General features: G+C 36.9%; 1 protein-coding gene across 5 annotated transcripts in view; it reads right to left on the bottom strand.

The window, feature by feature from the left end:
- LOC144211253 (calcium-activated potassium channel subunit alpha-1a-like) overlaps window positions 1-14,670 on the bottom strand; it is a 34,576-nt gene that overhangs the window by 11,794 nt on the left and 8,112 nt on the right. For 2 of the 5 annotated variants that reach the window (XM_077738344.1, XM_077738340.1), the window contains exons 4-20: window positions 13,764-13,857; window positions 12,947-13,058; window positions 10,717-10,792; window positions 10,461-10,536; window positions 10,209-10,379; window positions 8,211-8,302; window positions 5,550-5,660; window positions 5,373-5,478; window positions 5,201-5,283; window positions 4,799-4,868; window positions 4,531-4,686; window positions 4,363-4,472; window positions 4,228-4,296; window positions 4,050-4,136; window positions 3,884-3,960; window positions 2,137-2,169; window positions 594-684 (exon numbers count right to left, since the gene is read on the bottom strand). In XM_077738344.1, the coding sequence (XP_077594470.1) occupies window positions 594-684; window positions 2,137-2,169; window positions 3,884-3,960; window positions 4,050-4,136; window positions 4,228-4,296; window positions 4,363-4,472; window positions 4,531-4,686; window positions 4,799-4,868; window positions 5,201-5,283; window positions 5,373-5,478; window positions 5,550-5,660; window positions 8,211-8,302; window positions 10,209-10,379; window positions 10,461-10,536; window positions 10,717-10,792; window positions 12,947-13,058; window positions 13,764-13,857 (1,614 nt within the window). Of the gene's footprint in view, window positions 1-593; window positions 685-2,136; window positions 2,170-3,883; window positions 3,961-4,049; window positions 4,137-4,227; window positions 4,297-4,362; window positions 4,473-4,530; window positions 4,687-4,798; window positions 4,869-5,200; window positions 5,284-5,372; window positions 5,479-5,549; window positions 5,661-8,210; window positions 8,303-8,435; window positions 8,528-10,208; window positions 10,380-10,460; window positions 10,537-10,716; window positions 10,793-11,321; window positions 11,726-12,946; window positions 13,059-13,763; window positions 13,858-14,670 lie in introns of those variants that run through there. The other 3 variants (XM_077738341.1, XM_077738339.1, XM_077738342.1) reach the window with 2 other exon arrangements.

The following is a 14,670-nucleotide window of genomic DNA, read 5'->3' on the forward strand; positions in this document are numbered from 1 at the left end:
CACGCACAGCGGGAAGCGGTTGAATCAACAACAACGGGGCGCTCGCCGGCTTGCCACCGGACAGTTAGTGACTCACTGTTAGACACAGTGCCGGCATTTACAGGCAAAAAAATAAAGCCTTGGGGAGTAATACACTGCTTGCATTCATTTCAATATGTATTTCAAAATGAATAATATTGCTCCTTGTCTACAGGATCAATAAAAATCATTGATACTCATTAATCCTTCACTCTAATAATAAAAAAATACCTTTTGTTGTACTACCATGAGGGCATCTTAAAAAAAAACTAACATAAAATGTTGGCCATTCTTCGCAGAGGATAAAGAATACAGACATTTGAATCTAAACTGATCTGCTGCCATTGAGGGCCCATCCTTTTTGACCCGTATTAACCTATCAGGTTTATAAAGCTCTGCTAAATTCTACTAAGTCAAATAAGTAGGCTTTTAACCCACTTAGACCGCCATCTTTAGAAATCTGATCTATTTTGACAGGATGAACCTGGTAGATAATTATGCCCTCAGTCAAAATGAATTGGACATCTATTACTGTTGATAGCAGCCATTGAGGAGGAAAAAAGGGGCTTTCCTACCTTATGACCTTTGGTGAGGAGTTAGGGGAGTTTCTCATGCCTCCGTTTCGTTGCTTTTTTTTGGACAGCATCGATTGTTGGTCGTCTTCAACTGCAAAAATAAATGCAAATTCAACATGGCAGGTCGGCATGTATGTATTGGCAATAAGAAGCAAAGGTTGTGGCTTTATATATGAACATGGTCGCCATGTTGGGGTGTGACACTTTAATGTAGAAGGGCGTTTGGGTTGTGGATTGTTCCAGTGGTTCGCCGACAACAACGGGCGCTCACGTGTTGGCGGCCTGTTCAATATTTCATGTCGCGCAGCTGACATCTGTGCACAGCGCCTCATTAGTCAAAGATTCTAACACGCATCGCGCACTTGGGTTGAAAGCCGCTGTCGGTTCTTTACGACGCCCGCGGCCGTATTCCGATGCCTCAACTGGCACACCTGGTGCTAGTTCAACAAGATGGGGCCCTTGCAAGCCTACGCAAAAATGAATGAAATAAATAGAGCTTAAACTCAAAAGTATTTCAGAAATTACTTTTTGGAAGGAAAAAAGCCTTACATTGTTTTACTTTTTTTTTAATGAAAAATAAACTTTCTATACACTTAAGCAAATAAAAGTTGTAATTTTTTGGATGAAATAAAAGCCTTACTATACATGGCCATTTTTCATGAGAAATAAATGAGTGAAAAGTCTGTTTGGAAGGGAAAAAAAAGCCTTACTATATGGTTTAACTTTTTTTTGGATGAAAAATAGCCTAACTATACATGGTCGTTTTTCAAGAGAAATGAAATGGTCATTTTTGGAAGAAATAAAAGCCTTATTGTAAATAGTTAAAAAAAAATAGCTTTACCGTTACTTACCCACTATTTATCAGCGTAATTTTTCCTGACACAAGAATACTAATACTTAAATAATTCAATAAAGGACTCGTTTCGATTAAACACCACTTAACCGCCACGCTGGACATTCATATTTATAGCAGACATGAATTAATAAGTATGCTTTCAGGTGTTCCCAGCAATTGTTATGCCACAGAAACATGGGGCGGCTGACAATGTCTATTAACAGCAAGAGGCCAAATTCACTTTTCCAGTTTAGTGCCGGAATGGGAGTGACTGGGTGGGCGTGATGTTTGATTTTGGTGGACAGACGATGTCCGAGCACCATCTGCTGCTGAGATGTTGGACCACAAAAACTCAATGTAATGTACAACGACACTATACTGAAAAAAAATGCCATTTCTGAAGATCCTCTATGGGAATCATATGATACTTGATGGTTAGATTTTGATCAAAAATAGTGTCCATTAACATGAGATAAAAATATGCTGAATGATGTAAACAGGCAAAGATGGGAACCTTCCTTCTATTTGAGTGTTATTGAATATTTAAGTGGTGGTCAATGATTCATTTTTTGGTAATGGTTTTTTTTGTGTGAATTAGGGTATTTTGGCAGAAAATAAAATAAAAACCCACAGAGATTGAGTGACTTTTTTTGCAAATATGTGACTAATGTGATGTGATAAAAATGAGTGAAGAAATATTATACTTACTTGATTTGATATATCCATTATAGGTGTTTTTTGCTGAGGAAAAAGAACACAAAAAACATGTTAGAGACGAATTGGTTTTTCATCATGAAAGTAGATCCTAATTTGCTCACTAAAAATCTAAAAACAGAAGATTTCAAACCTAGAATGAGCTGCAAAATTTAGCAAAAAAAAGTGGGCTTTTCCCAATTTCTTTGTTTTGGATGATAAAAGACAGCCAGATTTGAGTACCAAAGTCATTCTCTACATGTAAAATTTATTCGAGTGCTATCATTTCTGTTTTGGTCACAATTTTCATTAATCCCATTGACAACGACAGACGTCAAAACACTACCAATACACTTGGTTGTGTTATTCATCTTCAATAGAACTGAAAAAAGGATGAATTTTCTCTTTTCTGGCATTCTCTACCACCCGGAAGTATGTGTGACATCATAAGGAAAAGGTCCCTAAAGGTCACTCCGCTCCCCCCTCAGGCGCCTGGCTGACAGCGGCGTTCAAATAGCGGCCTGGCCCGTCCTGGCATGTGTCGGGCGCGATTGGAGCGTCGCGCCACTAACGGGCGAGCATCTGTCCCGCTGCCTGCTGGTGAGGAACTGTCACGCCGACTTTAAGTGAAAACCGGTACCACCGCACACCCCCCCTACACCCTCCTCCCAAAAATAAAAATGAAAACATAATTTTCCCGTCAAGCCATGTAAGGCTCTTGAGCTGAAAGGGGCCAGACTAGCAGCTATACACAAAAGTGCACAGAGTCCATCAGGAGGCTCTTTTGCTAAAAATGTATGACAGTCTGCAAGGTTTTGCAGCAAATTGTACGTGCAGACACATTGCGGATGCCCTGTGCAATACATCAGCACAATCTAACAAGCCCTCTGGTCTTAAAGCTACATTCACTTCATTTTGTTCCGCTCAAATCGAATAAAATCAGCTTTACTGTGAGATACCCGTGTATTAAAAACACTGGGAAATCATTAAAAGTAAGCTTAGCTGACAACAGAAAAAAATGTGTTTTGTACAATGCGTTTTCTACATCACCGTATGAAAAATAATTTTATAAATAGCATTATAAATTAATGCATGTTGATAATATGGGGAAAGCTGACTTGGCATATACATTTGATTATTTTCTAGATTAGAATTTACATGTTTAAAGTTTACCCCAAAATTTGTATTAAGTTAATTATAGCATAAGACATATTTAAGTCTGAAGAAACAAAGCTGTAATTAAGAAATGAACAGACTATATTCACATACATGTATGTACATTTTAACATAATAAAAAAAACATTAAAAAGAATTGATCATAAGATTACCAGTAATCTATTTAAAATCTATTCATAATAAATTATACTACTCACAATTGCATGTTAATTTGCTATTTATCATAATATACCAAGTTATGAACCCATAGAGCTACCTGAACTAATATAAATAACCTGAAATGTAACCATTATTAAATTAATGGAGCTATGATATTTTAGATTAGGGGATGCAATTTTAAGGTTAAAACGAAAAGTGTACAAAACCTCCTTAATATCATTTAAATGTGTGTTTTATCTGCAATGCATTTTTGTTGTACTGTCCTGACCTCTAGTGGAAATTTTGTATGTTACTGCCACAAGCAAACTTAAATACATTGTATAATATTAAATGTACTTTACTTGGCATTTTTAAAATCCTATTCAGATAAATTCGGCAATTATGGACAAAAGAATTGAAACAGGGTGATATAACATAAACAACTTACATTTCTTGCATCCGCATTTCTTAATACGTTTCGGATCCGTGACGTCATCGTGGCACGCTTTGCAGTAAAACAATGCCCTTTGGAGTTTAAACCAGAAAAAAGTCACTCACCAAATTGGCATTTACTAATTAAAAACAAGAAGTGAAGTACAATTGTATGTTGTTACCTTTTGACTTCTTTGGCATCGCTAGCAATAAAGAAGCCCAACGTGCCTTCCTGCATCTTCACGTGGTTGCCGGGGTTGATGAGCGTGCTGTTGAAAACCACCAAAATCATCCGTCAATCATCACATTTTCACATCCAATAATCATTGTTTGACTTGAATATGGAAATAAATAAGTCACCTGCTTTCCCTCTGATCAGACTTGTACTCAATGGCTATCAACAGCAGCTTCAGTTTCACATAGCATAACCTAAAGACAAAATTAATTAAAATCCCGCAGATGGATGTTAACTAATCACGGTGGATCGGTACTCACTCGCAAATGACCGGAAAGGACAAGCCCACAAAGGCACTTGAAAGATACTCAGTGTACATCTCATTAGCCACGCCCTCCAGGTAATATTTCTGCCACGTGTCTTCCTCGATCTGCAAAACAGGGCCATGTTTAAAAACAAAACCCAAACCTAAAATCAATACTGTGTACCTTGATGAAGGACCTCATGGAGAAAAGGTTAGCCAGCATGGTGGACAGGCCTTGAGCTAGGCAACTTTGAGCGATGAAGCCCAGCTTGAGCTCAGCCAAGCAGATGGCATCATCGCCTTCTTTCCAGTTCCAACTGGGGATGTTTAACAGGTGCGCCTGTCAAAATGTCATAAAGGAGACAGTAATAAATAACTTTTTCGCTTTCTCGTAAGGTGTCCCAAAAGGAAAAATATTGAGAGATACATATAATGTAAGTGATTTTAGCTACCTTGTTGTGATACTGCAACATTTGAGTGATGATGCGGATCTTTGGGTGGTAGTTCTTAATGGAGATTACTCTGAAAACACATGAAAACCATGTCAAAAATGGATTGCACATATCTTATGTTAAGGTTTCCTCAGTGCTTTGTAAGCCTGGTGGACCTTCAGGCAAAAATAGTGGTTCAATATGTACCAACAAAAAAGTGTGTCATTTAAATATATATTAACATATACACATTTCTTGTTATCTATTTTGACTGATCTCCCAGTCAAAATGGATAAGAGGTCAATCACTGTTAATGACTGTCAAGGAGTTAAAATGTTGGATATTGGCATCTGATATTTTGAAGTTTGATGGGTTTTTATTGTGACAAAAATCCCTTGACCTTTTATGTTCATTTCCTTGTACCTCATGATGTTGGAGGCATCCTCGGCATCAGGATCGGCGCAATATTTGTTTGCTAAAATCAAACAGGCATCCGCTGATTCAATCTGAAAATGGAAAAAGAATATTGATTTTTAGTCAAATCTGGCAAAAAAAGATGAATTCAAACAACAACAAAAAAAAACTGCACATTTACTTTGACTCTGGCCAGATCATGAGGGTTTAGGACCGACCCTTGGTAGAACTCCACTTGGGTGAAGTGACGTTTGAACAAGGCTTCCAGCTCAAGATTAGGGGAAATACTGACAAAGTAGGGGAAAAAAAACATTTAAACCATAGTGGATACCCTCAAGATGTCACTTTTGTTACTCACTTATGGAGAAAAACGATTTCTACATTGACATCATCCCTGTCCTTGTGTAGGAAGTCTTTGAGAAAGTTGGACACGCTCTCCAACGTGATGTGGCCGCATACAACGATGTGCCTGGCGGGAAGTCCAAATGGTTAGTCGTGAGCGCTACGACGACAAAGATGGACACGAGAGGTCGAGCCAGCGGCTTTCGAAGCGACAGACGTGAGAAGCAATCAATCAATGTTCAGGTGACGGTGGTGGAAAAGGAGGAAGGACAAATGAAAATGCGCTTGGGAGCCATTGATTGAGCGTCGGTTGGTGGATTATGGAGGATCAGAGTTGATTTCGGAAGGGGGGATTAAGACGTCCACACGTTTTCCGCTTTCATTTGTCCTTTGTCCAAGGAACAATTGGGATTTAATATGAGCTTAGCTCTTAACATGACGCTTTAAATTTTAGAAAATTGCTTTTTAAAAAAGAAAAAAAATGAGGACAAAGTGCTTCAATTGTTATCTGGATAGTGACCTATCAAATAGAAATATACTAAAAACTAGAGGTTTTGACCTATATTTATAATTTATTTTAACTTAAGGCATAGAATTACAAAGTATTGTATACTTGTGTTCAGGTTTTGTAACCTGAAAACAAAGTTAAAGACTATGAAAATATAGAATTGTGAATACAACAAATATATAATTGGGGCAAAGTGATAATGTTTAAAAATATATATTGATTTTTTTTAAGAATTATTTTAATATTTCTCGTTTTGTACACCTAAAAAATACAAAGAAATATAATATTAAGATGTATACTAAAAATATATAATGAATACCAAATGTGAATTATCACAGATGGACTTTTACCCATTTTATTCAAATTTCTAAATGTTTTTATTTTACCAAATGGACTATTTTAAATAAAAAAACAAATAAATAACTAAAAAACAAATTTTAAGAAATGATAGCAAGATCAAAGAAAGGGAAACGTAATCACACTCTAAACAAATATAGTCCAAATTAATGTCCACATTAAACTAAACTATCAGTTTAATGCTTTCAGAATAAATGAAAGGAATGAAATTGAATAATACATACCCATTTTCTTCTAATTGTTTTCCCAATCTTTTGCTTATGAAATATATATAGAATATTTGCTTTTTCCCCTCATTAAGGTGTTTAAAAAATTATTTATAAATCAAGCAGGACCATGAGTTAATGAATTCCAACGCAACGCAAGTTATTGACATTTGAAGTAGAATTTTCTACAGAGGCACAAGTTGCTTAATTTGAATTGGAATGATACCAAAGTGCTTGTCTATCCTTTTCACTACCATGGCAAAACAATAAAGTGTATTTGGTCCAAATGTCAGGGACGTATTTACTCTATCTTGTCCTGAGGGTGTAGGTCAGACTGAAGATAAAGGCCAAGAATGTTTCAGAAGCCAAGCGACAAAAACAAAGAAAATAAAAAGAAGAAAGTAATTGAAAAAAGGCAATAAAGCACAGAAAAAGCCACTTCCATTTTTTTTTTCCAGCTTAGAGGGGGAAAAAAAAGAAAAAGCAACAGCAAGCTATAGCATATGGAAGTTTTAAAATGCTTTTTGATGTTAAAATTAAGATACATTTTAAGCCTAAATTGAGACTAATGTTTACTGTATGATTATTTGGCCTATTTTTGATAAGTGTGACATACGAATAGTGAAGGAAGTACAAAAAAATAGGCAAAATGGGAGTGGAAACAAACACACGAACAAAAACAGGCACCACAGATGTACACTAAAAAATAATATAATAAAAACTATATTGACGTGACATGAGAAGACGTACAAATGAACGTTCAAAGTCAAACACCCAAACCAATTAAAATTATAATTTTATGTAGAAAGAACTGGATATATTACCAGAAAAATGTAGTAAATACTTAACAAATATTAGTTGAATTATGCAAAGTGGGCGTCATCATTTAAAAAAACAAAAGTGATGTGAATTAAGTCAGATATAATAAAAGTTCTAAAGACTATTTACTATTAAGCAAAGTAGTAAAATTTCAATAAGAATCAAGTGTTAAAATAAAACTACTACTACTAATAATAATAATAATACTAATACTAATAAATAATAATATTAATAAATAATAATAATCGGACATAGGCTTTGTCATCATCATCAACAACAAAAGCCTAATTGTCATCATACCCAGAAACTGCGTATGACGAAATTGGTAAAATTTAAGTATTGTATTCATAAAAACAAGCATAAATTTAGGGCAAAACTGATTTAAAAAGGTGCAACATTACAGGGAAAAAAATATTTGTTTAAGAAAAAGTATCTCTGGCAAAAACAATTGTATATGTACTCCATTTTTTTGTTGTTGTTGTTATTTTATCTTAAAACAATAACATTAATTTTTGTGACTTAGCTTTATTGCCTTCCGATTGGCCGGAGGAAATTGGAGTTAAGGCGTAACGCAAAGCGGCAGCAGCAGCAAAAAGCAGCAAAAGCAATAACACGACAAGCTCACACAAAAAAAAACGAAACCTGGCCCAGTTCTTCAGTCACGGTGTGACTTGAACGTTGAGATGTTTACATCTCACATTTCTCTCACGGGGAGAAAAACAAAAACCCCAACAAATGAAGCAAAGTCACACTCCACAACCACACCAATTCACATGGTTGGACTTACTTTCTGCCTCTGGTTGAGTTATAACTCCCTCCGTATTTCTTCCGATTAAGGATGAGAGCGGCAATTTCTGGCACGTAGCGAGCAAACATGGCCTACATGCGTGGAAAAGAAAAAGCAAAAAAAAACAAAAAAACAAAAAGGGGGGGAGAAAAAAAAAGAAAAGAAAAAAGGGGAAGCATGCAAGAGAAGCCTTGATCGAGGGGGGCATTCTTTTGGGATACTTACTTTCGCCCATTAACAGCACTATAGGAACCACCGTATTTCTTGCGGTTGCCTATTAACTCTATGATTTCAGGCACGTAGCTCGCAAACATGGCCTAAGGAGGAAATAGGAGACAGAAGAGGCGAGTAGAGAAATCAAGTGCAGGCCCACTAGCTTTTTTTGAGGGGCAATTTCCGTGCAATGCAGGGAAAAGGTGATTTTTTTTTTGGTTTTCGGGGGCATTCTATGGTTAAAAATGACCAAAAAAAAACAATGTTGTGTCAATGTAACCTGAAAATGCTATCAGGTACATTGCAAAATTCGAAGTATGAATATGAAAGTGGTATAGCTTGACTTGCTTGTTGAGTTTGCAAGTCGAGCATCATCACCGCGTTTGGAGGATAGAGAGTCATTTAAGGATGATGGTCAATTATTCTGTCTGTGGTGGGGGAATTATTTTAAGGGGAAACGGCTATGAGAGAGTAAAAAACCTTAAGAGCCATGTTTTGAACAACAAACACGCCAAACTATGATTTGTAAGCATGCCCTTCATTGAAAATGTTGCATTGGTTGGGGATTTATATTTGCAGGAATGTGGGATTTTTACAAAGAAATATAAGGATTTCTTAAACTTTGGTGAATGTATTGATCACTAAAAAGGATCAAGCCTAGTGTGAGTTAACCACAATGGCCATCTAGTATTTAGTCACAGTTGATAGTGGGCATTAATATGAGCATATAAGTGGATGTGTTGGATATTTTCATACAACAAAATGGGTAAGATTGTAATGCATTTCCACTCTGTTCATGTAGGAAGGAGTGAAATCTGTATTAACAGTCCGTTTTATCATTGCATGCTAATTATTTTGCAGCCAGTGAGTTTCTCATTGTTTAAAAGTAGCTCACATTTGGCTCACATTTAAACTGTTCTGACATTAAACAAAGTTAAAATGCAAAAAATAAAGAAAGATTTCGAAAACCAAATATTATTCAGTAGCTTTCTTCTGAAAAATGTATTGATTCATTTCCTTTAATGTTCTGACTGACTATATTAAGTTTGAATAGAAATGTCTTTATCTCTAATGTAATCATAGTGTTCTTAACTTTTTAAAAAATTACAAGGAAAAACTCCACCATTTCAAGTGGAGAGCACATTGAAATTGACCAAATTTATCATTAAAATCGTTCCTTTTGGGGTAAAACTAAATGATTTGTTCATAAGAAGGCATGTTATAGCAAATCATTCCAGTATGGGTGTTTGTTGTAATTGAAGGGAGGTTAGAAGATCGGGTAGGTCAAGTACTTGGTGGGTTTCAAGTCGGGGGAAAATAGGGGCGAAAAAAGAAGGCAGAGCCACACCTGAAATCGCAATGCTTTAACAACTGATAATAAATACTAATCATATAATAACTAATAAAAAATGGCAATTGTGCAAATGCAGAGAGATGACAATTCAGATTTTTTCTTCAAGTCGCAAATGTTACAAGAAAAGTGCTTAAATAATAGTTTTATCAATATAGTCAAATTATGGGGAAAATAAAAGACTACATATTCCATCAGTTGTATTAGAGTATATTTGTAAGATGATAGAAATTTTAAAAAGTGTAATACTACAAATAAAAAGTCCTGATTATGAGAAAAAGTGTTTTTTTAACCTAAACTGTAAATAACGCAACGAAAATCAGGCAAAATATCATCTCTCAGCATGAGCGCAATTAAAATGTCGAAAATGCCTCAAATACTACACACCACGTGACTATTTATGTTTTCAAATGAAAGGAAAATCTTTTCTTTACCAGACCACCAAGGATGAAGAAGACCATAAAGAGTCGGCCCAATGTGGTTTTGGCGTAAACGTCTCCATAGCCCACGGTGGACATGGTGACCATCAACAGATAGACACATTCCCAGTAGGAAAGAGCCTGAGAATTCTGGAAGTTTTCCCAAGGATCCCCCGAATTTTCCACCTGGAATGACAAAGTCATAAACCCCCCTCCGTCAAATACAGATGGTTGAAAAGTATTTATAATGTATCATTAGTACTTTACCAAATGGATGAAGCCTGCCGCCGTTAGCCATGTGCTGATAAAGATCGAACATAAATTGACCAGCTTGATGGAGTTGCTATTGAAGAAGAAGAAAAAATAAACATGTATTGTAATTGAATACTTGTTGTACAATAGAAATAGAATACTTTAATTTCCTTAAGGAATTAAAAAATATCAATTGAATAAAATAATTATATAGCAAAGAGCAATCAAATGTATAACACAAACTAGACAAAAAATACCATAACACACTTACCTTGTCTTGAGAATGTTCAGAAACTGCAATATTTCCGAAAACTGGATCAACCTTAAGGCCCTTAAGAACCTCAAACCTATAAAAAAAATGAATTAGATATTAATTACAACTACTTGCATTTGTAAGTGACCACCAGAACAAAAATACCTTTCAAAAAATCACCCATCATCTTCAACCGATTCATATTGACAACCAACTAACACATAAAAATCAATTTTGCATACAAAAACTGCCTCTTGCCGCACCTTCCGCTCCTCCGTTCACACAATTTGAAATGGGACGCTCGCACGAAACTATCAGGTAGACATTTTTACCCTCGCATTAAACGGACCAATCAGCAGCCATGATTAGAAAACTCATGTACGCAAGCGTAACACATTCACCAAAATACATATAACGCCTTGCCATTGGCTGGCCACCACCGCCCATCTCATGCCCAAAGTCATCTGGGATAAGCTCCAGCACCCCATCTGACTCTTGTGAGGATAAGTGGATGAAACAAATTAATTAATACATATTTATTTTTCAATGTAGCATTATTTTAGTTAAATAAATCCCCTATAAAGGGCTAAAAAATGAAAAAATATATAATTATTGTTCCTCACCCCAGTAGTAGACGGCCCGTAATTGCGAAACCAATCCGGAGGCGTTTTCTTGCTCGTCTTTGTCGTGGCCATTTCGAACCCGGTACCCCTTCTGGAAAAGTTCCCCAGTGGATTTCTTTCGGCGTATAGCACCACGCGCGTTTTGGCCCCCGCCGCCTCCGCCGTCGGGCCCCTTGTACGCCAACATTTTGGTCGGAATCATGATTGGAAGCGGACTCGAAACTTTTGCTCTTGACGTTAGCCTGCTCGCGCTCTTCTGCCGAGCTTAAAGCCGTCAGGATATTAGCGGCTGCGGCGGCGTATAAGCTTCTTTGGGATTCATCCCGAGAAGCGGGGAAACAAGTGCGTCCATCCTCCTCCACCTGACCTCCGGGTCGTCCCTTGGAGCCCGGGACAAATGTTCCCTTAAGCTTTGCAAAAGAACAGCTTGTTGTCTTCGAGCGGGGAAAAATGTCCGTCACGTGACGCCACGTGGCGTGCCAGAAATGGCGGGGAAAGCGCTCCTGCAGGGGAGGTATTATTTGATTTTTTTGCATCCTCGCTCGCCGCTTAATCCCGGAAATAACAACAGATGCTGGATTGGGGCAAAGCTATTGTTGTGAGAGTTATTCAAATAAATAACGTTACACTCTGCAGGACTACGTGAAGTTTGCATTTTGTTAGTTTTATTACGTGACTACATTTCAAGCAATATATTTCATTGCATGTTATTTCATTTTTAAGACGTTTTATTTTTGTCACAACTCTGGCAATCAAAATATTCTGTATTATTCAATTATAATGATTCAGCACTAGTTATCCATTTAGTATATTTGACACTATTTTATCAAATATTTGATTTTTTTTATCAGATACTGAAGAAATTAAATAGGAAACCAAAACCTAAAACATAATGGCATTGTCATTCAGTTAGTTTAATGTCTAATTTATGCTATCTTTTAAATTAATTCATTTGTTATTAGTTGTGTAGCATTTTACTTTCACATATTTAATCATACCTTTTAAGCAAACTAAATATTTTGGACTTAATCATTATTGAGCGACTATTTCAGTGTTTTTATGTAGTTTTAGAACAATCCTGTCTATTTATACCATATGGTAGAATATCAAAAGAGAAACACTAAAAAAATATATGCTAGTCAAATGGAAAAATACAATAATCTCCATCAAAACAAACAAAAATGCCAAATACTGTGTGTACAAGTGCACCTAATAACACGAGATTTGCCCATAAAATGCCACTGAAGCAAAATGTCCACTAGCAGACGCCAAACTTGCACTAAATGTAACAAACAGCCTCACCAGAGCTTCAAACATTATTCAGCCACGCCTTGATGACATTACGCAACCCATTCAAAGCACTTTGAGCTTGTGTGCAATTGTGTGGTTTTTGTTCCACAGTAGAAAAGAAAAAAAAACATTGAAAGCCACTCCAAATGATCCTCCCCATAATCCTTCATTTCCTGTGACCAACAAAGCCACTCACTTCCCGATGGATAACATTTTTAACTCATTGGCTGCCATCAATGGCATTAAACGTCCAATCCTTTTGTACTGGGGAGCACCAAAGGATGGGACGTCTATCCCATCAATGGCGGCCAATGATGCGATCACGATTCGCTTACCGAGCCAACTTCGGTTCAGGTAGACCGACACGAAAACGGGTGGTACGGTGAAGAAGTCCACGACCGAGTTGACCTCCAGCCAGAACCAAAGCTTGTCGTTGGCGGCGATGAACTGCAAGGGACAATATTTCATTTTTATGACACGGGAGGGATTGCTTTAAATGCGGTCAGTCGTCAATCCTTGGGACGTGTTTGACAAACATGTCACTTTGGATTAATACTACATTTAGACTTGAAATGTGTTTTTCAAGAGGCCTATTCTATTTAATTTTGGGAAATTGACAGAAAATAATCTATAAAAAAATACAAATAATTCTATGTAATGTTTTTCTAGGGGCACATTTTCCCAATAGTGTTATGAGATATAATTTTATGAACAATACTTTCTTGCAATAATGAATTTTTAAGTATTTTCATGTGTTTTATGTTGATAGGAAAATTGTGGTTCCACAAACGAGTCAATATCCATATGAGAACCAAAAGCAAGCCCAAATATAATCATTTTTTATAAATTATTAAAACAAAGTATCATTACATAAAATCTAGAATTAAATAATGGTGGAAAAATTATTTTCTGATTTCAAAAAAGTACTTTTAGCATTAACTATGGTTCCAATGGCCATATTAGAAAAGTTAAATGTTTTAAATCCTTCATTTCAATTCATTCAAAACATCCTATAATTTTTCCACAAAAAGATATTAGAAAATAAACTAGATCAAATTAATTAACGGTAATTCCACTGATTTCAGAGCCAAACGCTTCAAGTTTTAGCATTAATACAAATCAAAGAAAGGCAAAGTATTGAATTCAACTCACTCGTAAGCCAAAGTACAAAAGGAAGAAGATATTGAAGGCCATGTCTATCTGCAGCGTGATGTCCTCGTAGAAGTTCTGACACGACTCGATGGGGCTACGGGACACACAGAACACAACAAAAGTCAAAACCTGCCACAAATCTCTCCAATCCCGAGTCACCATCATCAAAATTCTGCGTCTTTTGTCCAAAAAAGACGTCAAAAAGAAGCATGGCTCAGTGCAGTCCAATGCTAACATGCACTTGCAAGCAAGACATTGGAATAGAGTGCATATTTAACCCTTAAAGCGCTGCCGCACGCCACGTTTTATTTGGGATGGCGGCGTTGGAAAGCAGCAGTTTAAGGCTTAAGGGCATGCAGAGGTCACGTTCCGATCAAGCGGACGTCAGGTGACCGTACGAAATGTAATCGGGAAGCCTCACCCTCTATTAACACTCGTATCTGGCACAAATAAAGAGAAATCGTCAACATGGCACAAGTTAGAAGAATGCTACATTTGTGATCAGCACACCATACAAGTCATGATCTCCAAACCAGACCGGGTTGGTTCTGCTGGCTGAGCACGCCATGTCCGTCATCGAGCCCCGGCCTAATTATAGTCGGCAAACTCCAATTGTGCCCCACAAAGTGCAGAACCCAAGCCGGTCTGGAGATGAAAAACGAGCCGTGGTTTAAAAGTTCAGTGCTCGTCAGGTAAAAAGGTAACGAGAGCACGCCGTGAAAGCGGACACCGGGGACGTGGACATGACCGAGCCACCCCATTGACGCCACCATCGAATAACATCGCCACTGCCTACTAATAGCCACTTCCTGCTTTGTCTTCTATACTTCCTATCGTCTAATGACCAATTGTTCTCACCCAGTACGGAGAATTTGGACTTATCTTACAGGGTTTGACCTTTTAACTT

This window comes from Stigmatopora nigra, chromosome 18, assembly GCF_051989575.1.
Source record: "Stigmatopora nigra isolate UIUO_SnigA chromosome 18, RoL_Snig_1.1, whole genome shotgun sequence".
NCBI lineage: Eukaryota > Metazoa > Chordata > Actinopteri > Syngnathiformes > Syngnathidae > Stigmatopora > Stigmatopora nigra.